Genomic DNA, 27,555 nt, shown 5'->3' on the forward strand with positions numbered 1-27,555 from the left:
ATGACACGGATGTTGTTGCGTCGGGCCCGTCCCTCGAAGTCTTCCAGCCGCCGGGCCATCTGATCATTGACCACCTTGATGTCACCAAGCGCGGCCTGCAGGCCCGACACATCCGCACCAAGGGTGGAGGTCCGCGCATCGAGAGTTTGAACCCTCTCGTTTGTTTTGGAGAGATCCGCCCGTATTAAGGTGACTTCAATCGCCACCGTATCGATCTTGCGGGCCAGGGCCTCGTATTGCGTGGCGATGGTCTCCCTGATGCCATCAATGGCGCCCATGATATCCTGTAGGGAAAGAGACGGATGTGCCCCCACCGGCGGCGTCTGAGGGGGGACCGGCCGTTCCAGGGGAGCCTCTGCCCTGTGTGTAGCGGTCCATGTTGTTGGTCTGGACCGATCCCCCACGGAGGGAGGCCTTAGTCTTACGCCCCTCGGGGCCCCCCTTGCCCCCCATGTGGTCACAGACTCCGAGGGGGACCGCCGATCAAAAGTAGCTGAGGTACAGGCCCTGGAAACCAGCGCCTCACCCGAGGCAACAATATGGCGGTGCGGGGGGACCCAAGGCGATAGGCACTCTAGAGGCAGGCGGAGACAAAGCCTTGTGCAGAGGTCGAGGAAACACCCCGCCACCTCAAGCGCTCCACCGGCCAGCCCCCCGAGGTCTGAAAGTGAAACCGAAAGTGGTCGAGCGGCCCCTGGCACCGAGCCGCAGCCGCTGTTGTTCAATTGCGACACGGCTCCACGATTCACCTTCGCCCCGGGCACCTCCGTCGGGTGGGTTCCAAAAGGTCAAACAACGATAACTCAGGATTCCCAGGTCCGATTAAAGTTCTGAAAAGAGATACGTGCTCAGCCGGTCGTCATCTCCCAGATTCCATAAACCACGTCAGGATATTGTCAGGATAAATTCCGAGGAGCAGCGAGGGTCCGGGGAGCCCTGTGCTCACGCGACCATCTTGGATGCGCGCTAGGCTCCTCCCCCCTATCTGCTATTTGATGTTATAATTTTTATTGTAATTGCATTTATATAGCACTTACTACCCCTGACGAGGCATTGAAGTAGTTCTATGCCGATCAGCACGCTGCTCCGAAAACTAAGATTAGTGGCGAGTCCAGTGATATTGAGACTAGTCTTGTTTGTGCCAGCACACCATATCATGCATTCACTCCAGTTTCTTCGTGGGAGATTACATTAAGAGGAGTGAGGTGTTATCATTAACGGGGCGCGGATGTGGTATGCGAGTTCATACAGGTGGGTTTGATAGATGAGATAGAGCAGGATAAGGATAGATATTGTTAGGGTAAGTAGAATAGCTTTCAACAAGGACAAGTTGTGAGATTTCAATTGAGTTGTGTACAAATTACAGAAACACATTGAGAGATTAGAAGCAGACATGGAATTGATTTATAAAGGTTGTGTTTGGAGAGAAAATGCCTGCACAGTATGGGAAAGGAAGAAGAGGGTCATTTGAAAGGAAAGAGGAGAGGCAACAATCAGATTTTAAGTGAAGATCAGTTTTTCCTGGGGAATATTGTAAGCATTAAGATGAACCAGAGACTATTCTTATAATCCTGACTGGCAGCATTCCACATTTGGTTGTTTTCCGTTGGATTGGCCATATTCACAGTACTCTGCAGACACGGGCACTATTTGTAGGTTTGTGCCAATAGGATCAGCATTTAAACCTACAGGGATTGCACGCTGTGCATTGCCCAATATAGTCAGCATTCGTTGTATTGTCATTGAATGATCTATATTCCAAGCTTTGAGCTCCCAATGGCAACATTGTCTTGGATTGTGCTGTTTAAGGCGGTGTCCAGAGGATTGTGCTGGCGTGTCTATTATTCTTTGAATTCTGCTCTGTAGGACAGTATATTCACGATTGTTCTGACATAGGCAGTATTTCCAGAATTCTGCTGGGTTGGATAATTTTCAAAGGACTAGTGCTTGATTTGAGCCGGTGCTCAGCACCGGCACATAATTGGTTTCCGTAGCTCGGCACCATTGTCTTGGATTGGCTGTTTAAGGCGGTGTCCAGAGGATTGTGCTGGTTTGTCTATTATTCTTAAAATTCTGCTCTGTAGGACAGTATTTTCACGATTGTTCCGACATAGGCAATATTTCCAGAATTCTGCTGGGTTGGATAATTTTCAAAGGACTAGTGCTTGATTTGAGCCGGTGCTCAGCACCGGCACTTAATTGGTTTCCGGAGCTCGGCACTGGCACCTAAATGTCAACACCATACTTAGAACAGTCTACCACATGGTGGCGCTGCTCAGCAAATTTAGAGATAGGCAAAACAACAGTAGTTTAGGACTACAATATACATTAAAAATTGCTAACACCTGCCTCCCCAGCCATTCCTTTAGCCATGGGGACCTGGAATAATCGGAACTGTCGCATTTACATGCGAGAGAGATGGTTTGTAGTTGTTTTGGCAGCAATGACAGGGGCGATGGGTGGTGCAAGCTGCAGTGGCCTCCGTGTCCTAGCCCTGGCACTTAATATTTTACAAATTAAGCACTGCAAAGGACTGTATTGACGCCAGCAATATTTCAAGAACTGTGCTGATACAAGCAATGTTTCCAGGGTTGTGCAGAAGATTAGAGTCATGTAAGGATTGTGCAGACTTCCTCAACATTAAAGTCCTCAATAACATTACAGAGGGTATTAAATGTAATTGATGTGATCCGAGAAGATCTAGCTGGGAATGATTTTGCTCTGCACCAGGTGAAGTAATAACTAAGGTACCTCAGCACTACAAAAACTCTTAAAATTCAAAAATTCTATTAATCTGAATTGCATTGAATTATATGTAGCTGCCGAAAAATCCTGACAAGATGCTTTTAGAAATTCGTAGCTGCAGGTAACGAAAATATGTAAAACAGCAACACAATCCCTAATTGACAGTGGAGCTTTGGAAATTTAAGTCACATCACTCAAAACTGTTTCAGTTTCACGTGTGATGATTATTGCCCCCTTTGGATGTATTCAGTATAAAAAATGTATGCAATTAATTCAGCAGCAATTTTGGCCCTGGAAAACTGTGCCGTGCACATATTTTACCCTGGCAGGTGGTCTGGGATCAGTACGACTTTCCCTTCTATTGTTAGGAATTTTGGAGTCACGGCTGTTTTATCACTCTCCATTTTGTGGAGGAGTGGCAGGAACAGTACCTTTTGTTTTCTTTTTTTTACACTCTGTTCTTTGAAACTATCTGCCAAGAAATTGCATGCACAGTTTTTACTCTTGTTCCTATGAGTAAGAGGGACTTGCACTCGTGTAGGCATGACTTACTTAACCAGTAAGACATTTGCCTATCCATGGAAGAAATATTTGTGAGTCAGACCTGTGTGTTATTAGCTCTACTGTTTCTATGTGTAAAGGTTTTTGACAGTGAATTATAACAGTATTTGGGTGTATGGATCAATAAGCAAGCCATCTTTTAGGTGATCCAAACCGGATTTAGGTGAGTAGTGTCACCAGAGCAAAACATGGTGGCAGTAGTCACCATGTCAAACTTCTACTGTATGTGGAGGTAAACTGCTCCATGCTTTTCACCACAACCCTTTACACAATCTAGATGCCTTGTCTGTGTAAGAAGATACAGGACTGAGGAGCACCCCAATGGCTGATCAATGTCTCAGGATATTTGTATGAGCTAACGTAACTAGGAGCATGAGTGGATGATGCATAACCAGAATGCGGTCTGATGTGAATATTGTATCCTAAATATTGTCTACAAAATATCGCCTACGGCTTGAAGGTAATAATAGAAAATTCTACACAGTATGGGATAATAATTTTGTAAATGACATTTAGGATACAATATTTATGTCAAACGATTTTCCTGCATTAGATACTCTGGCATGCAACTAAGGGGACAGTACACAAAGGAGGCACCCTCTGAGAAAGGAGTGCACCAGTTTGCCTCCCCAAGTGACCTTCAAGAGGCACTTAATGAGGTCAACTCTCAAACCCAAGTGGTCTAAGAGCACAGCATTATGTTGATAACTTGGGTGTCTAAATATTGCATTTGTAAAGTGCAACTGCCACTCCAAATGGAGCATCCTGGCGCTGAGTGGAGAAGCACAGAGTGCATAGCGCAAGATTGAACAAGAGCCCTGCATAAGAGAGTGGCGCAATGAATCAGAGGTTGTGAAGATCCAAGTTTTCAAATGTTTCTTAAAAAGAAATTCTGAGTCAATAGACGTCAGTTGTCCGGGGAGTTGACTCAAGGCCCTGGTGCCCAAAACAGCAATAGATTTGCCATCTTACCAGATTTGGTCTTACACCTAAATGTAGAAGGTTTGAGACGATTAGCAGAGGAGGATCTCAGAGTCCAAGCAGTGATGTAATAAGTAAATTTGGAGTCCAGATATTTTGGTCTGATGGCTCTAAAAGGGAGCAATAGGATTTTGAACAAGACCCTTTTATGTATTGGCAACCAATGAAGGGCTTTAAGAGCCACTGATGCAGAGGAATTGCGTGGCAATTTCAATACAAGCCTAGTGGCTGCATAATACACCATCTGCAGCTTCTGTAATACTTGTTTGGTGGCGCCTGCTCATAGACTGTTACAATAGTCCAGTCTCAACGTAATTAAAACAAAGGCCACTGTCTTTCTTGCTGCAAAGGGAAGGTAGTCAAAACAAATGTCCATGATTTTATTAAATTGAAACAGATTTCTGCCACTTCTAGGGTTTGTGGACGAAAGGAAAGAGAGGTGTCAAATTTCATGCCAAGGTTTTTTAATACCCTACTGTGTTAGGTGGGGGTGTGCAGAGTCTGGCCACATACTACTGGATCGAAGGGGTAAGTCTTCCCCAAAAGCATATTTTCTGTCTTGTCGGCATTGCATTTATTAAGGTGGTTGGATTGCATCCACTGGATAACCTCCGTTAAGCAAAGGTTGAAATCGATCTCAGTCAGTTGATTCTTATCCAAAACCAGAATCAACTGCGCATCAGCAGCATATGAGGTTGTGTCGATACCAAAAGAGGAGATCAGCATGATGAGTGGGGCCATGTATATATTAAGCGATGCAGGGCTAAGAGATGAGCCCTGCTGTCCATCAGAATTGATGGTCTTTCCAGGTGATAAATATGGTCCTAGTACCACTGTTTGCCTGCAATCTGAAAGGAAGGATTTCAACCAAGCCAGGGCCAAATGGAAATCACCACAATTTTTAATTGGATGTCAGGAGAGATGGTATCAAATGCAGCTGATAAATCTAATGTAGCAGCAGCACTGCATTCTTTCCAGCATCTAGAGTGAACTTTAGGGCATCTGCAACTTCCAGCAGCACTGACTCCATAGAGTGTCTGGGACGGAAGCCAGGCGGCGGGGGATGGAGAATGTTGGCCTCTTCCAATTTTTGACGATTTTCTCAAGGGCAGGGAGTAGTGATATAGGAAGAAGGTTAGAAAGAGTTGAGGGGTCTGCTACATGTTTCTTCTGTAGTGGTTTAACAGCAGCAAGCTTCCAATCAATTGGGACTTCTGCAGTTGCTAGCGAGGAGTTTGATTTTATTGATCACCGGGTTCACAGTGTCTACCCCTGCCATGAGTGCCCCATCTGTATGGATATCTGGACCCCTGGTAATGAATTTTGGTCATGTGCAAACACGGATCATGTGTGTGCGCCATTACCTAGGTCTGTCTTGTGATAACGTGGTCCTGTTAAACCAGGAGGGGTGCATCAAGTGCTACGCTCATAGTGGTACAGTCTACTGCCTTTACCTGGAGTTAAGTGATACAATTGTAGTGGTGGCAACATACACGTTTTCAGTTTAGTTGGAATCAGTACTGTGAACAGGCCTTTTTACATGCGTCACGAGAGTGGTGCCTATTGGCCCACAACTCACCCTTGGCCTGAATGGATTTTGTGTAGTGTCAGACAGCACGGGATACTTGCGTATGCGTACTAAGATGTATGTGTTCCTATGTATAGTACATTACATGGAGTCCTGTGAGTTCCACTTTGGAAGCCTAGTGCTTTAAAGGCTAGTGGAGATGAAAACCACAACCACCTGACAGCAGGTGTGTATTGCTGCCATTCCGGAGGGCTGGGGTGGGAACACACTCTGTAGGAAGGGGAACAGGGCATCCTCTGTGCACATCAAGGGCTCTTTGATTGCTGGAAGACTTACTGGTCAGTTGACCATGGATCATTCTTATGGAGATTGTGGGTCTCATAAAACTGACTCTGTGGTCCATGGAATCCTGATAAAGAGGAAGGCTTAGAGCTTGGTACCTTTGGGAGACATATTTCAGAGGCGGCTGACTGCCAGGTGTGGTCCCCCCAGTTACTCCCTTGGTCTGTATATTGGGTCAGTCAGAATTGGAGCCACTCCTGATGTAGCAGACTGTCCCCTTGACAAAGTATAGGGCAGAGGAGAGAGCACTTCAAAGAAGGTGACACCCACACCTCAAGTTTCAAAGGACCTGACACTAAATCACATTTGTGACAGGATTTGGACTATAAAGGTGGAAGAACAAGTCCTACACTTTGTTTGCAGCACTGTTCATCAGGAGAAATAAGATCACCAAGACTTTAGGCTGCTGCAACCAGGACTGGGGACCATGGTCTGCTAGCCTCCCAGCGGGATGAGGGGCCCCACCCAGGAAGCCAAGAACACTTGGCCTGTGCCTGGAGCACCAGCCTTTGCCTGCCTGCTAAGAGCAGTGTGTCCTGTAAGGGGAGCAGAGAGCCTGGATGGAGCAAGGCCCAGGAGGGATCCTGGTGAGTGGATCCCAGAGAGCTGAGTGTGAAGCACCCAATCCAGTCAGGACCGGTGTTGCGAGACAGCCGTATGCCCTCTTGTGGAAGTCAGTAACAGCAGTCGGAGGTGGCATGCAGTTGTGGGCCGTCGCCAATTGCAGTTGCCTTCATTGGAGCCGCTGCCTGTGTCTGTGACACTCATATGCCAGGAGGGGGCCACAGAGACTGTTGGGTTCATTGCCTTGTACAACTGACCTTGCTGAGGGTGTTGACTGTGATCCCTCTTTATAAGGAGGGCACTAAAAGGACCATGGCTATTGCCTGTGTCAGTATTCCCAGTGATCAGCAGAGGAACTTGGGATGAAGGTCAGACGCTGTCCTGTACCATCGCTGCTGCCACAGCACCTTATCGTCAGGAACCGGGAGGAAGAAGAAGCTGCTGCCTCCGGACGTCATCACTGCCAACTGGGGGAGGACATGGTGTAAGCTGCTCATCACCGGACTTCTGAAGGCCACCGTCAAGAAAGACTGGAGAAGGGCAGCTGGCCTTTTTGAGACTTGTACGAGCTCGGCAAAGTACCACCAGAAAAGCTCAACTGCCAAGGCCAAAGGCAAATTTGGGTGTGCACCGCTAATGCTGGCACCACCTGTGGGGTCACTCCCATAGATCTGTCAGGAACACGTTTGTTAGCGTGGAGGAGAAGGGAAAAAGGCTCAAGGGAGCTAGGGGGACACTGCACAGACCACCGCTAGGATGCAAGGCTTGAGAGACTTAAAGTCTGGAATATTTAGTGTGCTGTGTTTTCAATGTATAACAAATACTGCTTTTCCTACCAACTGTGTTTATCTTGAGTATTGAGCCTATGCCCACCTTGCATCTAACAAGTATTGTTCTGGTAGACCTGTGCTACCACTGACAGTCCAGTGCTGTAGGATGAGTACTTGGTCCAGTTATGCAGGACCTATAGTAAAGTAGATCCCAGAATCACAGGAGTAAAAGGGCACAACAGCCACTGTAACTCTTTCTTTCCCGATGATTTCCTGAAAGGGGTTTCTGACACCATACTACCTCAGTTAGGATGCAGCCATATGCAGATAGGTCTTGACCCTGCTCCATTAGGAACAGTCCAGCCTGAACCACCAGACCAGGTCCCCCCCTAAACCATAACACAAGGAGCCCAAGACTGGTTTTGCCGTGGTTGGGGATCTTCAGTCAGGTATAGCTTAGTTCCAGTGGCACTGAGAGCATGGGCCCCATATCTGGGCATACCATTCCCACTCAGGGCATTGCACTGAAGTTTACAAAAATCAGTGAAATGCTTGAATTGATTTTAGCTACTGGTAATTACCAGGGCTAGACCTGTTCATATGAAAATCAATCGTGACGCTGTTTGAAGAGAAACTGTCCAGCCCAAATATCCAGGCCAGGTCAGAGAAGACTAGAATGATGCACTCAGTCAGGGTAGGCGTAGACTAGCTCTCAATACTATAGCTGTGTGTGTGTCTCTCTGCCCATGCGTATGTGCATTGTCAGTGCCAGTCAATGTTGTCTACAGGGCCACCTATTTAAACAATTTATTTTCTCTTCTCGCAGACCTTCTGAGAAGCAGAGATGGAAAGGCTCGCCCAGACTTCTACTTACGCAAGAGTCCATCTCTGGAGTCTCTACACAAACCTCTGCCACTAGGCTACAGTTCCAGAGTGTCCTCTTTCACTGGAAGCCGATTTACACCTCAGAGCAAGCTCAGGTGAGAAGCATTATCTTTTAGGTTATGTGAAATAGAAATAACATAAGAAGCTGTCAAAGTAGAAGCAACAAGTTCCTGGACTATATTGGTTTATGGTGCTTACTATACATACACTGCAGGACTAAATTGCTTGGAGGTGCTGGGGCACTAAGATGCCATACTTTGAGACCATCAACAGAAGGCCAAACTTTGAAATTTTCCCAGGAACCCTTGGGCATGGACGTCAATTTTCCAAAATGCCAGGGGTGGCGGAAGTGACATCACATGCCCTTTGACGTCGCCCGATGATGTCACAGGAAGTGATATCTCAAGACCTTTGACACAATGAATCACAAGAAGTGATCTTGTGTTACCTAGTGCACATCGCCAATAGACTTCTTGCCTCAATTAGTAGAATGCTTACTCCCCATTTATTGTACTAAGAGTATTTTAGTGTTAAGAAAAGATGGGCACCAAATCCAGTGGTGAGGTGTTGGCTTGAGAGTTAAGGGTTGTCTAGAGGATAGAAAGGCAGATTTTACTCACACAGAAAAAGATACTGTCTTCCACAATGATGCTGCATGACTGATGAGAAGAGAGCAGTGGGTGTAAAGTGGTAATTTGATTGGTGGAAGAGTCTGTCAGATATAGCTTTTATGATGCTGTTGCATGGCTCCCTTCAAAATGTCAAAGGAACTTAATGATCTGTACATTGAAACAGAGGGCCAGAGCTCAAGTATCAATAGGTGGAATATTATCTGCTGCCATGAGCAGAGGTGGTTCTGATGATTACTGGGCATCCTGCTATGAAAAGACTGACCCAAGGGTAATTTGATGCATGAAGAGTATGAAGTGGCTGATAGTGCACCATACATGGTTTACATATCTCCATATAAGATACTAGCAGATACAAAGAATCGTTGCCGAACATATGCTCGGCAATCTAGAAGAGAATAAAGGCTTTGGTGAACATCATATTTTGCTTGGCTAGCAGAAAATCAAATGGAGGCCTCTAGTGCTTGACAGCCTGGTAAATGTTGTGTGAATGTCCCTGGATAGAATTCTGGGTACAGTGACAAGTGGCAGGGCCCATGCTATTTGGCCGCCTTGACAAGAAGGAACTGACTGGATGGCAAATTCCTGCATGGCTATCAGGAAACAAAGGAGAATGACACTGCGTGGATCAGTGGTCAATCCTATGTGTTTGTCCATGGACTGGATATGGCAGTCTGCCATGAACAACTGCGTTAATGATGCTGATTGGGTATTGTAATTAGAGACAGAAATGTAAATAGTTGCTTGGGAAGCACAAAATCAAGAGCAGGTGGACAGCCTGCAAGGTACTCTATTGAGTCTCTAGAAGTAGGCTGCAGTGAGGAATAGTTATTCAACAGATGATGTTTCGAACATATGATATAGCACTGAACAGAAGGTTGTTGCTTGGTTGGCAAACATCAAGCAGAGGCTAACAGTGCTCATTACTGCTGTTTTCATATCCATACAGTTGACTAGCTGTTGTGGTAAGGCTGCACATCTCTTGTGAAAGGAAGAAACTAACTGGATAGCACGCTGGTGCTTTGCGGATTGTGCGTGGCAGCATGGTAGCTTCAGTCTACATGCCCTTGCATAGGGTACTGGCTGCTGCCATCACTGGCTGGTGTGGTCATGCATCATATGCTTCAAGTCAAAAGGAAACTGGCTGGAGAGCAATTGCTGCATGCAAGAATGACAAGATACCTCAAGTGGTTTTTGCGCTTGCTGCAGAAGTTGGTCTTCCACCTGCAGTTAAAGGTTCGAATTCCAGTGATTCTCCTCAGCCTCACATTCTTCAGATGTCGTTGAAAATTGAACCATTGAGTGGGGTAACATAAAACACAAGTGCTACCTCAGCTGCAAGGCGTCCCCTTGAAGTGCAGAAGCGCTATATAAAACAGGATGTTATGTAAAAAAGATGAGGTACATAGTGGAGACTGCAATCCACCTCAGATATACACCCGCTAACTTATCATGAAACTCCTCATGGATGGCAGTACACTGATTATGGGCAATCAGAGTGTAGACTTGCAATAACACATTTTCAAAAGAAATGGAAGGTGCACTCGTTGTCAAGTCAATAAAGTGAGTAGAAATCTGTTCCAAAAAGTGCTTCTTTTATTCCATTGTTTAAAAACTGGCACGCAGCCAACGCGTTTCGTTCCCAATTAAGCCAGTGGGAACTTCGTCAGGGCTGAAACATCATAGACAATACATAACATAAATACCACATAGAAAAAACAAATAATAATAAAAAACATTAAAGAGCAATAGCAATTACAGATGGCCCAAAGACTTATAAAAGCAAAAGAATAGCGGATCACATTGACAAACATCCACAAGCAATAAACATCTAATGACAAAATATAAATACTTTCTCAAAGACCTTCATACATATATAACAACATTTTTTATACATAAATAAAACATGTAAACATATAATTTCATTGTAAATATATTGATAAGACCCGCAGATTAAAAATTAGCTACTTATTGAAAAAAGTCAATTAACGCATTTCTGTAACAGGAGTAACTAGATAATCTCCGCTCTAAATAAAAATAAAATAAACACAAAAAACACCGATAGAGATTGTATTAAAGAATAAGTAGTTTAGCTACTAGAGTCCTAATCCAATCTAAACAATAAGAAAGAACTGAAAAGAAAAAAGAAGAAAAAGAATTCGCCCATTCACCAGATACACATGGGAAAGAGCTACCATTGTATTTTCCCAATAATAAAAATGATTATATCTCACCTCAAATAATAACCAGCTAGTGCATAATCTTTTTTGGATAAATAAAGGTCTCGGAGGCAAAGTATAGCCTCCCTATTGGATGAATTCACAAGTTTCTAAAGAAAAGAGGAAAGGGAACAAGGTTATAAGCCAAAGTTTATGCTTGAGACCACAAGCAAAATCAATAATCAAACCATGGTCCCATAGATTATAATAAGCTTCCTATTATAGATACAGCCTCATAATATGTGCCAAAAATCTAGAAAAACAATAAACACAATAATAATAAAAGAACATATGTTCCACAAAATTTGCGTCTTGTTATGGACGCAATGGACTCACCTAGCACCCAATCGTATCAGGTATTCAGTATCCCTAAGGAACTGCTTTGAAGAAATAAACAAAGCCCGATTTCCTGCGTCCTTTGAAAGAGCAAATTATCTGTACATTCCTAATATGGAAACTGCCAAAAAATATATGAATAAATATGACGTAAAAAAAGGGCACAGCATAATCTAATGCTTGTATCAATAATTGATAAAAGAATCCAAAAGAAAACCATTATAACATGGAACAAAATAAAGGATGCTGCATATTGAGGATAAAAAACCTTGTCACGTGGCCAGGACCAAAAACTGTAATGGCAATGGCAATGCAGCCGGTTACTATATGTTAAAGTATTAAGCAAAACACCTTGTCCCCACACTTAAATAAGCGCATTTGAACACATTTAAACTGCCCAATGGCTTCATAAAGGCATCATATTGATATTAAGAACGATAGTTAGAAGAATATATACCAATAAATAAGCAATGATACAGGACATTGCAGAGAGTCAAATCACCATGATAAGTCAGTAAGCATGGGCAGACCGGCATATTAGAAATAGAAAGACAAGCCATGTAGTTTAAGAAAGAGAAAATACTACTGATACGGCAAGAAAACACGTCTCAATAGCACATATTCGTAAATTAATTCAAGAAGTTATACAAAAGTACTCCATTGGCTATTTTTAACTCCCAAGAGAGCACATTCAGACGGCACGTATTAAGACCGTACTGAGAACTTAATATTTGACAAACGAGAGAACGCTGATAGTAACTTGATAACATTATTTAAAAAAAGGAGAAAAACAGTATGAGCACCGCGTGCTACGTTCCCTTGCAATCGCGTGAGAGTAAGTAACGCCTAAAAAATGAAAGGCCCACTATATCCACACATATCAAAGAGTATAGCAGTAACCAGCCCTTGACTTACCTATTGGAGCGAGGGAATCATAGAAGTTACGGCATAATAACCGGCAAGAACGGTAATAATAATAGTGCGCCCTTATTTAAAGACCAGAGTGAACACTACGTACTACGTTCAATTGCGATCACGTGGTCATGGGACAAGAAAATAGAAGAAGGATCGGCCGTAAAACCAAACGTCCCAAACCAGGGGACGTAGCGGCCATATTAAGATGACCATTAGGTAACATGTTTACCCTTCTCAAACTATCAGAATTCGAGTTCAACAAAAAACAACAACCAACAAAAGTAAACGGGGAAACAACAATATTCATAAATATAATGTCTGATCCTTCTATAAAATTAAAACTAACAATGAAAGTAAATAAAAAGAAAAAAGAAAAAAACAATAAGTAAACCAAATGCAAAAATTAAACAAAGCAAGACAAAAAGTGGTGAGGAAATGGAAAAAAAGAGACACAAACGGAGGAGTAGAGGTTTTTACTCATGTATCAAGAGCAGAGTTATAGCAGTGATAAACACAAAACTCCTGAGGATCTCTCTTTGCAATCAAAATCAGGAAAAGAGAGAAGCCCATATAGACTATCCATGATAATGATGAAAGATATTCGTATGAGAAATTCATATAAAGAGAAACCCAATGTCATATAGGCCAGACGATCAGCAAAAATGTATAAGGATATGAAATCCTGAAAATGTTTTTCTCAAACATAAGAAAATTGTGAACGAAATAAAAAGAAATCAAACAATAGACCGGCTAGAATATGATGTCCCTTGTAGTATAACATCTCTATTCCTCAACCTATTGTAAAATGAGAAACATATCAAGTTTTTAGCCCAAGAAATGGTATAATTCTCTGTCGGTATTATGTCCCATCACAGTAGCCTGAAGGCGGCAAATCCATTTTGCCTCCCTTTGTCTAATCAAAAGTTCCCGGTTTCCTCCTCTGTTGCCCACTGGGACATGGTCAATACCATGGAACCAGGAGATATTGTTGTCAGGGTGTGTCTTACTGTAATGGTCACTAAGGGGATAACGACTGTCTTTATTTTGTATCGCCCTTCGATGTTCCTGTATCCTGATTTTAAGTGGGCGTACAGTGCTACCCACATAGATAATATTACACTTGCATCCTAACACATAGACTACATGTGTAGTATTACAATTTATGAAATGTGTTATATTGTGGGTCACTGAATTATTGTAGGAAAAACTGGCAATTTTATTCCGACCAAACGGACAGACATTACATGAGGCACATGTATAAAAGCCTAACGGTTTGGGGGGGTAGCCAAGAATTATGATTTTGATTATTAACAACATAGCTCGGGCACAATGCATCGCGTAGTGTCCTGCCCCTTCGATAGGTCAAAGTGGGTACTTCAGAGATAGAATTTCTTAATCCAGGTACATCCAATAGTAGACCCCAATTTTTTTAAAGGATATTCTGAACGTGATTACTATTGATGTTATATTGCGTGACCAGACTTACTCTCCTGTCAACATAGTTCTTGTTTTTTTGTTGCTTAAATGATTTCTTTGGAGTTTCACGGAGCGTATCATCCCTTGTCAAATACTGGGCTCTTGTAGTTGCTTTATTGAGAATCTCTTTCCTGTATCCTCTCTTTAGAAATCTTTTTTCACATTCCTGTACATTTCGCCAGTAATTCTCATCCTCACTTCCCCTTTACTGAACACGATGTGTTCAGTAAAGGGGGAGGCATGTCGGCCCCAGGACAATAACTTCTTCCTGCATGATAAAGCTTGGTACCAGCACATACTCGGAACTGCCATGGGCTCCAGGTTTGCTCCCTCTTATGCCTGCCTTTTTATGGGCTGGTTTGAGAGGGAGCATGCCTGAGGCCGACATGCCTCCCCCTTTACTGAACACATCGTGTATTGGGGGAGGTATATTGATAACATCCTATGCCTATGGTCGGGATCTATTGAACAATTGCAGCAATATTTTTTGTTTCTCAATGAAAACAACTTTAATGTTAGGTTCACTATGAATTATGACAAAGTCAAAATGAATTTCCTTGATATACAGTTTTATATCAAGGATCAGACAATTGAGAGCACCCTTTACAGAAAGGATACAGCATGTAATGGGGTTCTCCATGCAAAAAGTGCCCACTCGCGGTCGGTTATCAATAATATTCCTTTTGGGGAGATAACTCGAAACCGGAGAAACTGTAGTGAGGATGAGAATTACTGGCGAAATGTACAGGAATGTGAAAAAAGATTTCTAATTTAAAAAATTGTTGGTTTATTGTAATAACACATTGTATCCCATTCCAAGGTTGCTGTTTTACATACTTTTACTACAACTCTTGTGGTATAAGAAATTCATAGCCAACACGTTGACAAGAAACAATTTGATAATATCATAGGAGTATATCCACAAACTATTAGAATTACAAAATGCCACTATACGTACAGACATATATGCACACACCCATAAATAATCGGGACCAGATAACATAACCCTCGACTAATACAGAAATTGTTGAGATCTGTGTCTAACCTAAAATTGAAAGGTTTGAACACTGGTAGCGCCACTCAATCTATCATTCTTCTGAGGTCGATATGATGAACAAAATTACGTTGGGTGATAATAATTAACACCTTTTATGAATGGCAAAAGCTAGATAACTGCTAGACCACATTATACAATTGTATTAATTAACTGTAGTTATCAGTATCCAGCAAGTTGCCTCAGTTATGTGCCTACATAAATGTACACAATGAGAATAGAGGAAACGGGAAGGAACAAGAAACATAATGGAGCCCATTGTTGAGAGAAAGCGAGACAGATAGAAAAGTAGAGAGAGGAATGTGAAAGAAAAGTTGGGTAAAATGGAGACAGGAACTTGGGTCAGAGAATCTCATAGTGAAAGGGGAGAGGGAAAGAAAGGATGAGCCACAATGCTATAATTCACACAGCTCAGGGCTCGCACCTCTATTGTTGTCCCTGCTGGATTCTAGTACTGTTTTTGGAGAATGGGACTGGTATTTTTTCTCTGAGACATAAATGGTTCTGCTCGAGAGGTGGTTCTGGTTGGGAGGGGGCAGTCCTTCTTATCTGAGGCAGACACATTTATTTACGCAGCCATCTCCCAAGGTATCAGCTTACTCATTTGCAACAACAGTATTGCAGAAGGAGGGCGGCAGTAGTATTGCCACACTCTGGGACCCCCATAACATTGAACAAGGAAATCAGAATTCTCACCTTCATGCCAAGCAATACCTCTGAAAAGGCCAGTATGGGCAGTAGGATTAATACGTTAAAGTGTGGTACTTCCAAGGAGACAACTCTGCAAATGCCTTTTCAGCACTCACCAGCAACTCAGTGCCTTGTATTTAATGTACACTAATGTCATTTTACTGAAAACCGATTCCTCCGCTAAATTAAAGCATAGTTGTGAAGGCCATTAAGCACTCATTGATGGTCTGGGCCACGGAGAAAGGACTTCATGTTGGTGCTCAGCCTTGACCTGTGGGAGTAAAAAGTTTCAAAACTGTATCAGAGCAGGACTGATGTGAAGGCGCTCTGTGCAGTGTGAGGTGAGTGGGGAGAGAGACAGACAGTAAGTACCCTGTGGACAACAATCCAGCGACGTAATCCCTGCACTGAAAAGCTGTTGTCAAGCCTGAGAGATGCAACTTAAAAAAAAAAATGAAAGAGTTCTCCCCAAGCTCTTTTGGTCAAACACATTGTTTTCAAGTGTAGCTGGGTACACCCTTGAGTTGGCACACGAAAAAGGCTCTGGAGACAAGCCCTGCTCTGACATGCAGCAAGAAATTCTCCTGTCCATATTAAGGGTCCGAACCAGCATGATTCAGTAAAGCAGGCTGACTTCAGGTAGCCTTTGATGGCAACTAGGTTGAGTTGGGCTGCATTTCCATGGGTTTGCTTCTGACCCGACGCCCCACTCCCTAATTTGCAACCAAAAGACAAAAAACATTCTATTTACCTTGTAATTTTGTACCACCAGTTACATACCTTCCTGTTCTCCTAAAGAAAGCATTTCTTTAGCACACCTGCACCATGCAATAAGCTGATGTCGGAAGAGTGCTCTAGCAGTAAGTACTTTAAGTAGGATTAACAAGGTAGGGGGGGTCTTTAAAGGGGGCGTGTTAGAATTGAAACGTGTTATTGCCATATTACTCTTATTTTACCTGGTATTATGTTAGCATATATATAGCTATTTTAGTTGGGACACTTCCTTCACATGGCCCATGTAATTAAGTGCATTGCTTTAATGATGTGAACTAAAATGCTGTACTTCATAGTTGGTGACTTGGCCAGTATGTGGAGGGCTCTCTGTGAGTTTTCTGTCATTGCGTCCAGAAGTAGGAGGCAACAATCTACCTATGCCTAAAATAAGCAAGACCTATTGGATTTGCCAATGTTTCTTAGCAGTATAAAAAACAGCAATAATAATGGTTTTGTTGAAAATGTTTCAATTCTGAAAATATGATGCTATTAATATTTCATTATTAAGGTCTGTGGTCACTCGTCTCACTCATCCCGTTCTCCCTTGTACACTACTTTGCTCTGCAGTCTCTCACTCTGTTAGACAAATGTGACCTTTTTCTCCCCACATCTTTTTGAAGTCCTTCGTCTGCATAACACACCATCGCTTTGGTCCTCCAAACCATCTTTTCACTATCTTCTTTTGTAGGTACTTAATTTAATCTCTTCCACTTCACCATTCTTCCTACACAGAACCCTCTCATTTTCCTGTGGGCACTTCATGTTCTATTCCTATGGCACAGTCCACATTTAGACAGCTGTTTACCTTCTTTATACACTTCCCACATTAACAGTAGGCCCATATGTGACCATCGCTCTCTGCATTCGGCAGAGAGGCCAAGGATTGGATGTGCATGTAGTCTGAGCACCTTTAGATCCACAAACTTGCATTGCATTCATCCTCCACTCCATATCTCACACACAGAGAGCTAGAAATGAATGACTCAGTTCAAAGTGTGAACTATACCAAAAGCTGTGTGCTACATGAACATATTTTTATACAGAAACGCAGCAGCCACTAAAACATATGTTTAGGGAATGCAAGGTAAAGTAAAACGTGAAATGTGAACAAGAACTGAATCCCTGCCATTGACTGATTTAAAGGTTTTTGTCACAGTTGAGGAATCGAACTGCTTTTGCCTGTAAAATGTAAGGATATGAAATAAGGCCTCATAGGGACCCATTTTAAAGTCAGCCCGCTGAAAGCCCAGCTAGTAGGATCAAGGCACTGAAAATGGAATCTCATGCAGTGCAACATTTTCCATACTTTCACTCCTAAGCTATTTGAATAATTTTATATGTTCCTTCCTAAATCCTAACCCTAATATTTTGCTCTCGTACTGTGTGGCTGGCCTCGGCATCATTGACCTGCCCCCATAAGGCCCAATTGTGCTTTCAAGCATGTGTCCCATGCCCATGTAAAAACTGTAAACATTAAATCTTCGGCACTTTAGGGCAAGTAAATCTATGAGGATCCTTACAAAGGTGATTTGGAGCCAGCAGTGGCAAGCACCTTCGAGTCCCGATATCTTGTGATTCTGGCTTACGTGCTTTTTAGAAGAGGAGAGTGGGAAATTTTGAAGAAAAGAATCAGTAGAATGTATTTCTCTCATCGAATTCTACTGAGGACATTTCAGGCATGAGACAGCCAAAATAAAGCAGTTTTTTTGCAGCCGCAGCCTGTGCAGGTAAGAGCGGTGGGGCCGGGTGTCAGGGGGGATTTCGGCGGACGATGACAAGGGAAAACTAATAATTTTTTTAATTTTCCCTCGTCACCCCTAGAGGTGCTTGTCTGTCGAAATCCCCCCTCCCACCCGGGCCACCGCTCTTACCTGCACGGGCCACTGCTGTTTTTTTTTACATCAAAATCATCAGTCTCCCCGCATGATTCGGGTCTATTGGCATGTATGTTTTGGGCAAATCATATAATCTCCCTGTGACTAAACAGACAATGACACCTGGGATAATGTAACTAGTACTCCTGTAAAGTGCTCCAATGCTCCTGGATCGAGTTTGGGCTACATAAGAGATGCCAAAAAAGGGCTACTAATATTGATGCCCCTATACCCAGCCCTCTATAGTGAAAGGTGACCCAGTCTCTCCTGTGTGAGCTCATTGTTCAACTTCTAATAAGGGATTAGCAATGTAGAACGCATACAGAACCGAATACTTTTATCCCTACCTGCCCTATCTGCTCTTGCTCCGTGACTCTCTATAAACTATGGATCTCTCTTTTCTTATGCATTTTCTTCCTTCTTTCACTTTCTCCGCGACCACCATCTCCACCACTACTTATCTCCCAATGTAACTACAACTCACGCCCTCGTCATACAAAGTGTTGCTGTCAATGATGTAATTACAGATGTCATTAGTGGTGTTATCAATGCAGTCATTGAAAATGTCATGAGTGGGGTAATATGTGAGGGTACTAGCAGTGCATGGCGAGGGCGTACGTTATAGTTGCATGAGAGAACTATAACCAGTGTATTTCAGTGGTGTTGGTAGTTTAAAACATTATGTTTTAACTGAAATATTCACATATCTATAACATCCGTTTAACTTTCATTTTTACAGTGAGTTTCTGTGTTGTTTAGCGTAAAGTAAAATGTCAATCGCCGTGCATGGCGCTTGGCCCTGTACCCAACCCCCCATTGCCAGTCTACCCCTCACCACACATTGCCGAAGGCCATGCACAGTCTGTGGTTGGGCGTATGGTCTGTGGCCAGGCCCTGAGCCCAAACTGCCGCGGGTGCCGAAACCACCACCAGGGGTGCTCAACCTCCACCATGCACAGCCAGAGGTCGTACATGGTAGGGGTTTGGATTAAAGCCCTTAAGACCTAGTCCCAGAGGTGTTCAAACAGAGTCCTAAGCTGGCAGTCACAACTTTATATTCAGGTTGTATCCAGCCAACCACAATACTTGCTTGACATCGCGGATTTGCAAATTCAAAGCAGTGGATCTGCAATAGAACCTCTGTGTGAAAGATACATACATTTTGAACAATAATTTCTAAAAATCTACAGAACTGATTTACACTATATCACAAAAATCAAGCTTTCTGGATGCATCAAGATCTAGCTTTCTGCCAATTGTGGTGTAATTCCATTTAACCCTTTTGTCTGTAGCTGTATCTCTCATTAATCTCTCCCTGAGAGAAGGTCATGTACCGTTAGAATGGAAAGTTGCACAGGTCAGACTGATCCGCAAGAACACTAAAGTCCCCTGGACGGATCTCTCCAACCTCCGCCCTATTTCGCTCCTTCCGTTTCTGAGCAAATTAATGGAGAAACACGTCAACACTCATCGCTCTAATCATGTTGAACTCACGGGCTGCTTAGACCCCTCCCAGTCCGGCTTTAGGCCCAAATACAGCACCGAATCAGCACTACTAGTGATCACGGATAACATCAGGATGACCCTAGATAAGGGCCATTCTATGATTCTGGTGCTGTTGAAACTATCTGCCGTGTTCGACACAGTATCACATTCTATATTGCTCAGAAGACTAAAGGAGATCGGACTAAGAAAATCGGCCTTACAATGGATGACGAGCTTTTTATCAGCTCGCTCCCAGATTGTCAATTTAGGCCCCAACAGAACTGTCCAAGGGAGTTCCTCAGGGCTCATGTTTGAGCCCTACACTGTTTAACATCTATATCGCTCCCTTGGCCAATCTTCTGAGGACGCATGGGTTTATCTCCCTATCCTATGCCGACGACACTCAGTTGCTCTTTCCATTCGACAAATTTACTTCTTCTGTGCAGTCGGCCTTCTCTAATGGTATGAGAGCTATTTCCCACTGGATGAAGAGTAATTTCCTCCAGTGCAATGTGGGAAAAACAGAGATTATGCTTTTCGGAGAAGCCCCGTCCTTATGGACACCAGCATGGTGGCCGATTGATCTAGGCCCTCATCCTTCCCCCAAGCTGATGGTTAAAAACGTGGGTATTCATTTGGACCAAGCCCTGACTTTGAAGGAGCATGCTGCTCAGACTGCAGGTTCCTGTTTCCACACAATAGGCCTGCTCCGTCGAGTCTTCCCTCTGCTCCCTGACTCAACCCGGAAAACTTTAGTTCAGGCACTTGTATTAAGCCGTCTGGACTACTGTAAAGGCCTGCTGATCTGCGCTAATGATGCCCCTCTCAGCAGACTGCAGGTAGTTCAGAACACGACGGCGCAACTGGTCCTCAATGCTCCTCCTAGGACTCCTTCCCGACCTCTTCTTATGCAGCTGCATTGGCTTCCTATCCGCCAACGGGTAAGATTTAAGATCAGCTGCATTATCCACAAGTCTCTGCTTAATTTAGGCCCCTCTTACCTCTCAGAGAAATTCACACCCTATGTACCTTCCAGATCCCTTCGCTCGGGTGCCAAACATCTCCTTGTGGTACCTCCAGTAAGAAAGGCTAGATTGGGAGGAAGAGCCCTCTCCCATCTTGGTCCTCAATATTGGAACGAGCTTCCCATACTTTTGAGACAATGCACCGATCACTTACAATTTAGGAAGCTGCTTAAGACCACTCTTTTCAACGCCTGATTCTGCTGTCACTGCAATACATCCTCACGGTCCGTCCTAAGTGCAGAGATACCCCTTCGGGGGTCGATTCTAGCGCTATATAAGTAAATGAATAAATAAAGTTCCTATGGAAAACTGTATAGGGAAAACACATTTTGGGACACCACCTTTTTCTCTGCCCCCACTTGATGGATCACCCTGCAACTTTCCAGGAAGAAGGTGAGGTGGATGACATTTGGGAAAGCTTCCTGAAGATTCGTCAAATGGCATTAAAGTTATTAGCAAACCAAAACATCAATTTCCTATAGAAACGATGTTCTAACTATAACTACACAGTATCAACTGCAATTAGGTGTCATATATGTATGTGTATTGTAGGAAATTGGGTTACTGGTTGAGGGGGCTGAAACCCTACTTAAGCAGCAGCCACAATTTCTGTCAGGGTTAAGTCACAAGCAAACACCAAATTAACCTGTACTTAACCCTCTGGTTGCTTGGCACAAAGCAGTCAGGCTTAATTTAGAGGAGATGTGTAAAGTATTTATGCAGCACTTCAAACAAAAATAAAGTGAAAAAACACCACAAGAAAAATCACAAGCCAATTTAGAAAAATAGAGCAAAATGTCAAAACTTATTTGAGACTAAAGCGGCAATAATCCAATCCGTAGAACCTCAGATTTGATATTTAAAAGTGAAAATAGTGCCTAGAAGCATACACAGCCAACTGGGGTTATCTGGTTGCACCAGACCGACATAAAGCCACAAGTTCAGTCCGACCATGATGGAGTGTGGGGACGGATACAGGGACCAGGCTAGGCCCGCTGATTAAAGTACCTTACTTTCTGATTTGTAGAGCATTGTGAGATCCCGCGTCGAGGATGCATTGCACAGCGGCAGTTCAGAGGGAGCTGTTGGGCTGCGATGCGAAGTCCTGCGTTGTCGTCGAGGATGCCATCAATGAGTGGCTTGTGATGCGAAGTCCTGCGTCAAGGATGTGTCAATCAGCAACGGTTCTGAGGACACTGCGGGCAGCGAAGGAAGGTCTGGCATTAGGGATGCGTCACACTGTGGCGGTTCCGACGCAGAGCTGCAAGGAGATGCATCGCGCTGCGTCAGTTCTGTCCACAGGACCAGAGCTTTGCTGGCAGAGCACCTTCAGGCCCACTTCCAAGGGTCCGGGACTGGCGTGGAACCACTTGGGGGGGTAAGACTCACTGCAGAGTGAGTCCAGGTGCTGGTTTTAAGGTGGTTGGAGTCTTTCTGTCCTGGAGGTTCTGATAAGAAGGTCGGCCAACTATCTCTTGAAGTTACTCTGGTGGTCCTGGGTTCAAGATGCAGGTTCCGTCCTTCTCATTCAGGTAGCAGGGCAACTGAGTAGCAGTCCTTCTTGCAGTGCAGCCCAGCATCCCTTCAGAGTGTTCCACAGGTCCAGAGATGTACTGAAAAGTTGAGTCTGAGGGTTCATTATTTATACCTGGTGCCCACTTTGAAGGAGGTTAAGGTTCTGGAGGTTTCCACCCCCAGATGTGTTTGGAATGTCCTGCCTCCCTGCCCTGACCCCAGCTTGTCTACCGTCATAAAAGACTAGTGCCAAACCCTTTGTGAGTGTGCTCAGGCAGAGCCTTTGTGATATGCAAGTGAGGTAGGTGACAGCTTTGACCTCTCATCAAGTCAGAGTTGGCCCATCCTGCCAAATTCTATTTCCTCTTTGTTTTACTGTCAGGGAGCAATACACAAAGATCGACTGCCAGTTACACTCAGTCATGTGCCCAGGGACACTGACAGCAGGCACTAAATGGTTGGGATATGAAAATGCAACTTTCTAAAATTGGCATATTCAAAATCATGACTTTAAAGCCCTCTTTAATGGTAAAGTCGGAATTTAAGTACAATTCTTTAGATGCTCCTACCTGCTCCAAATTGAAAGTTGTTATAAATGAAAGTGTATCCTATGGGAGAAACAGGACTTGCAGTAGTGAAAAACAAATGTAAGAGTGTATCACTACTAAGACATGTAAAAGTTAAAATGACATGTCCATTTTTAAAAATACACTGCACTCTGCCATTTAGGCTAGTTAGGGCCTACCGTAGGGGTAACTTGTATGGATTAAAAGGAAGGTTTAGTCCAGCAAAAGATTCATTTGGCAGGTGGAAATGGCAGCTTAAAAGGCACACACAGGCTGCAATGGCAGGCCTGAGACCTGTTTAAAAGGCTACTTAAGAGGGTAGCACAATATGTGCTGAAGGCCTACAAGTAGCATTTGATTTACAGGCCCTGGGTGCATGCAGTACCACTCTACTAGGGACCTACAAGTAAATTAAATATGCCAACTGGCTGTAAGTAAATGTTACCATGTTTATTGAAGAGTACACAAGTACCTTAGTTCAGTGGGTACCTAGATAATATGACAAGTCTTTAAATGGTGTTTGTATTATGTTGCACATTTATATTGTTGATGGAGGATGTTTTTCCACAGCCAATTTTGTAGTATGCTTTGTGGTGCTTATGTTATATTCATTGTCTATACACTTTGTTTCATTTTATGTTCAAACATCCCTGAAGAAGAGACTGAGTCTCGAAACACGTACTGGTTGTTCGGCTGTATTGTAGTGACATCACATATTGAAGAATAAAAGAATATCATTGAAAGCAGCTTTTGTTACGAATGTTATTGACATAATTGGTATATGTGTGTGTGTGTGTGTGTGTGTATATATATATATATTTTTTTTACCTACTGGTGGTCAGCAGTAGGCATAGGTAGGACCTAGTTTCCATAGGAAAAGTGTTTTTTGTTTTGCCAATAACTTTGGTGGCGTTTGCCTAATGTTCATGAAATTTTCATAATTATTACGACCTTCGGTTCAGCTGCTGTGTTGCAAGTTTCGGGGAGGATTGTCAAGCAGGGGCTGAGTCAAAGGTGGGGGGTCCCAAAACGCATTTTCCCCATGCAAATAGCTATAGCGATTTCAGACATGACTACAGCCCAAACTTCTGAAAGGAATTACACCAAATTTGGCAGAAAGGTAGCTTTTGGTACAGAAAGCAACCTTTTTGTGAATTGGTGTAAATCAATTCAGTAATTTTTGAGATATTAATGTAAATCCTAATTTAGGGATGTGCATCCGGCAATACCCGTGCTGAAATCTGACTGGCTGCGAACACTTCAACCAGGAAGGGTTGGTAGCCATCTTGAGACTCAGCTTCAGCCAAGTCCCAGTAAAAACGTTACAAAAAAGAAAAGGGGACAGGGAAGGAATACCCTGAACCAGTAGCCCCGGTTCTAGGGCCCCTGGGACCCCGCCAGGGGGAAAAAAACTATTTTAAAAAATAAATTGCTGCAACCGGGGACTACATAGTTAAATAAGAGGAGCCACGTGGGTGCCCCCCACCGGGGACCACCACCTCCCATACGGCTTTTATTTTTACAGGGGGTGGTGGCATTTAGAAGCCCTGGGGACCATCACCTACCTGGGGCAAAAAAAACACTATGGTAGGGGTCTGCACAGACTACAGTGGACCACCACCTCCCTGAGGCCAAATCCAGCATTTAAAAATGCAGGGGACCGTGCTCCTGGGGAAATATATGGCCCCAGGTACCACCATCTCCCCGGGGAAGGACCTTGCAGAACAAAGGAGGGTCCTACTTGACCTCAAGGGGACCACCCCTCCTATGGGCTGGCTTTTGCCATGTCCCGGGTTGCTCACCCCCAGGACATAGAGTTTGCTTTTACATGGCAGGAGCTATGACAGCTCCCACCAAGCAAAAGCAAGCACTCTGCTTCCAGCAAGCTGGAGCTGTCAAACCGCTCCCTGGAAGCTGTTTTTTCATCTCTTCCCTGCCCGCAGATATGCAGGAAAGAGATGAAAGCATTGCTCTCACATGCATGGAGCTGCATTTCCAGCAGCTCCCTGCATGCAGGAACAATACTGACTTCTGCAGGAGGTGGGGAGCTGGCAGAGACCGCTTGGGCCCTTGAGGATCCCCCCAAGGTTCCACATATGCACACTGGTTGCCCTGGGTGGGACAAAGGCACCCAGGAAGACATGGTCCGACCTCATGGGATGGGGTCCCCAGGGCCAAAATTGGCCCCGGGAGGGGGGCGAGTCGCCCCCATTGAATTATAGCCTGGCCCTGGGGGATGTGGTAGGGCCAAAACAGCCTGGGGAGCGGGCCTTATGCTCCCCCCCAATAAGTTGTGGCCGGGTCCCAGGGGATGAAACCCCTAGGCTGACTGGCCCTGATGCTCATTTGACACAAATTAAACCTCAACATGAAGCTTTTATAAATATGAACATAGCTGGTCCCTCAGCTGACGCTCCACTTCTGTAAAGGACAAATTATTCCAACTCCTGGGTTGGTCAAAGGCAAGGCAAGTGTATCCATATTGAAAGACGATCTAAAATGCTCCGTGAAGGTGAATGCATTGTTGATTTATTGGAGGCAATCTGTGGTGACCATGACGAGTGGGTCCTTTCTTGTCTTTAGCACATGAGAGCAGAGTCCATGATTCTCCCTTTAAATTGCTACAAATATTCAAATGTACAAATCACCTGGAAGCTTCGCCGTTGTCCCCACCCACCTTAGCAGTATGCAATCGTCTACTTGCCTTTTGCCAGGATGATGGACAGCTTAGCAGGCGGCCCCCCCAGTGTGTTTCACGCCAATTTTGGTGAAGCGTTATTGATGACGAGGAATATGAGGACATCTCCACCAAACAAAGAAGCACTTGCTTCATATAGTTAAGAAGAGAGACTCTTGTTTGGTGGAGAATTACCTCTTTGTAGTCTTGTTGTCTTCTCTATAGGAGGATTTATGTTATCATATATTTCTGGATTAAGACGATCCAGGAACAATCACATTCCCAAAACTCACACAAGGTCACTGGTGACATTTCCTCATGCTCCATTACACACTTAATAACTAACCAGTAGAAAGTTCTCCAATTGGATAGATATTTTGTGCAAAACTGACCAGGTCATGAGTGATGTCATATGTGAGGTCATAAGCAGTGCATTGTGGGGGTATAAGTTATAGTTAGCTCAAATATCTATAACTGCTGAATTTCAATGTTTTTTTACGATTGAAATCTGAGCCTCACTATGACGCCCCTATAACCTTTGTTTTTTTCTGTGAATTTCTAAAGATTTTTAATTCTATTTCCTAACTATAACGTCCCTGTAACCTTTGGTTTTTTCCAGTGAATTTCTATCTGTTATTTTTTAACTGTAACATCCATGTAACCTTGTTTTTATATATATATGTATATATATATATATATATATATATATATGTATGTATATTATCTACTGGCGGTCGCCAGTAGATAGTTATAGTTAGGACCGTGTTTCCATAGGAAATCCGCAACATTCTATTTGGAATAACTTTGGCGCCGATTGATGAATCCTCGCGAAATTCTCAAAATAGGTGGGGCGCTCCGCTCCTACCCTGAAAGTCTCGGGGGGATTCGTCAAGCGGGGGCTGAGAAAAAGGGGGGGTCCCAAAACGCGTTTTCCCCATGCATTTTTCCATAGGACCTTTAGTCCGAGCTACAGCCCGAACGGCTGAACAGAATTAGTTGAAATTTGGCAGAGAGGTAGCCCTCAGGTCAGGGATGTGCCTTTTGAAGGTCTCGTGTAAATCTGTTCAGTATTTCCTGAGAAAATAGCATTTAAATCAATATATATATCTATGGGCGCGCTCCGAGCGCGTACCGTAAGCTTACCGTACGCGCACGCTGCCGTGCGCGAGCGCGATTCTGATTGGTTGTTAGATCTCAGTAAACATTCGAATCGGTCGAAACCAGGAAGTGTCAGCCGCCATTTTGTCTCTCGCAGTCTGAGGGGGTGAAAAACAAAGGTGGATAACGTGAAAAGGGGGCAGGCTGGACAGTTCCTGACCCCCTAGCCTTTGTCAGGGGGTCCCAGAAGGACCCCCAAGGGCAAAAATGAATTTGAATTTTTTTTCGAAAAATCGCCGAATGCGCGTAGCGTACGCGCACGGCGTAAACTGAGAAATTCTGCGAACTTCGCGTAATTACGCGTGCCATGCGCGCACGGCAAAAAAAAAATTTCAAAAAGGAAAGCTTAAAAAAAAATAAAAAAAATTGTGAGGTAAGGTTGGCTCTTAAAAGAGCCGTTGGGTTCATACAGGGATGGAGGAAAGAAAGAATGGGAATATTATGAGCGTCTACAAACGTGCTGGTCTATCTTATTGTTAATAAGGGAAACACTGGTCTCCCCAAAAACAATAAGACCACAACACATTGCACACCTCATTGCAACCCTCCCAAATCGAGGGTTAACGTCCAGAGGAGCAGAAGAAGGTGATGCTCCCACCTCAGAGGAAGGGCTCAGCTGAGCTGCCGATGATGTACTCGGCTGAGCTGCTGAGGTTGGGCTCTGGTGACTTACTGAAGAGTTTTCTCCAGTATGTCAAGCAAAGGTCCTGGGATGTCTATCCCTAAGGTGTCTCATCATAGAGTGATTTCCAAAGGAATACTTCTTCCTTGGATTTCCTCTAGATA

At 43.9% G+C, this 27,555-nt stretch overlaps 1 protein-coding gene across 2 annotated transcripts in view; it reads left to right on the top strand.

Annotated features, from left to right (window-relative positions):
- The window catches only part of SPECC1 (sperm antigen with calponin homology and coiled-coil domains 1), a 1,265,733-nt gene that overhangs the window by 771,575 nt on the left and 466,603 nt on the right, over nucleotides 1-27,555 (top strand). For both annotated transcript variants that reach the window (XM_085649254.1, XM_085649255.1), the window contains one exon: nucleotides 8,318-8,471. In XM_085649254.1, coding sequence (XP_085505380.1) covers nucleotides 8,318-8,471 — 154 coding nt within the window. The remainder of the gene's footprint in view (nucleotides 1-8,317; nucleotides 8,472-27,555) is intronic.

The sequence above is a fragment of the Triturus cristatus genome, chromosome 3_2, assembly GCF_964204655.1.
Source record: "Triturus cristatus chromosome 3_2, aTriCri1.1, whole genome shotgun sequence".
NCBI classification, from domain to species: domain Eukaryota; kingdom Metazoa; phylum Chordata; class Amphibia; order Caudata; family Salamandridae; genus Triturus; species Triturus cristatus.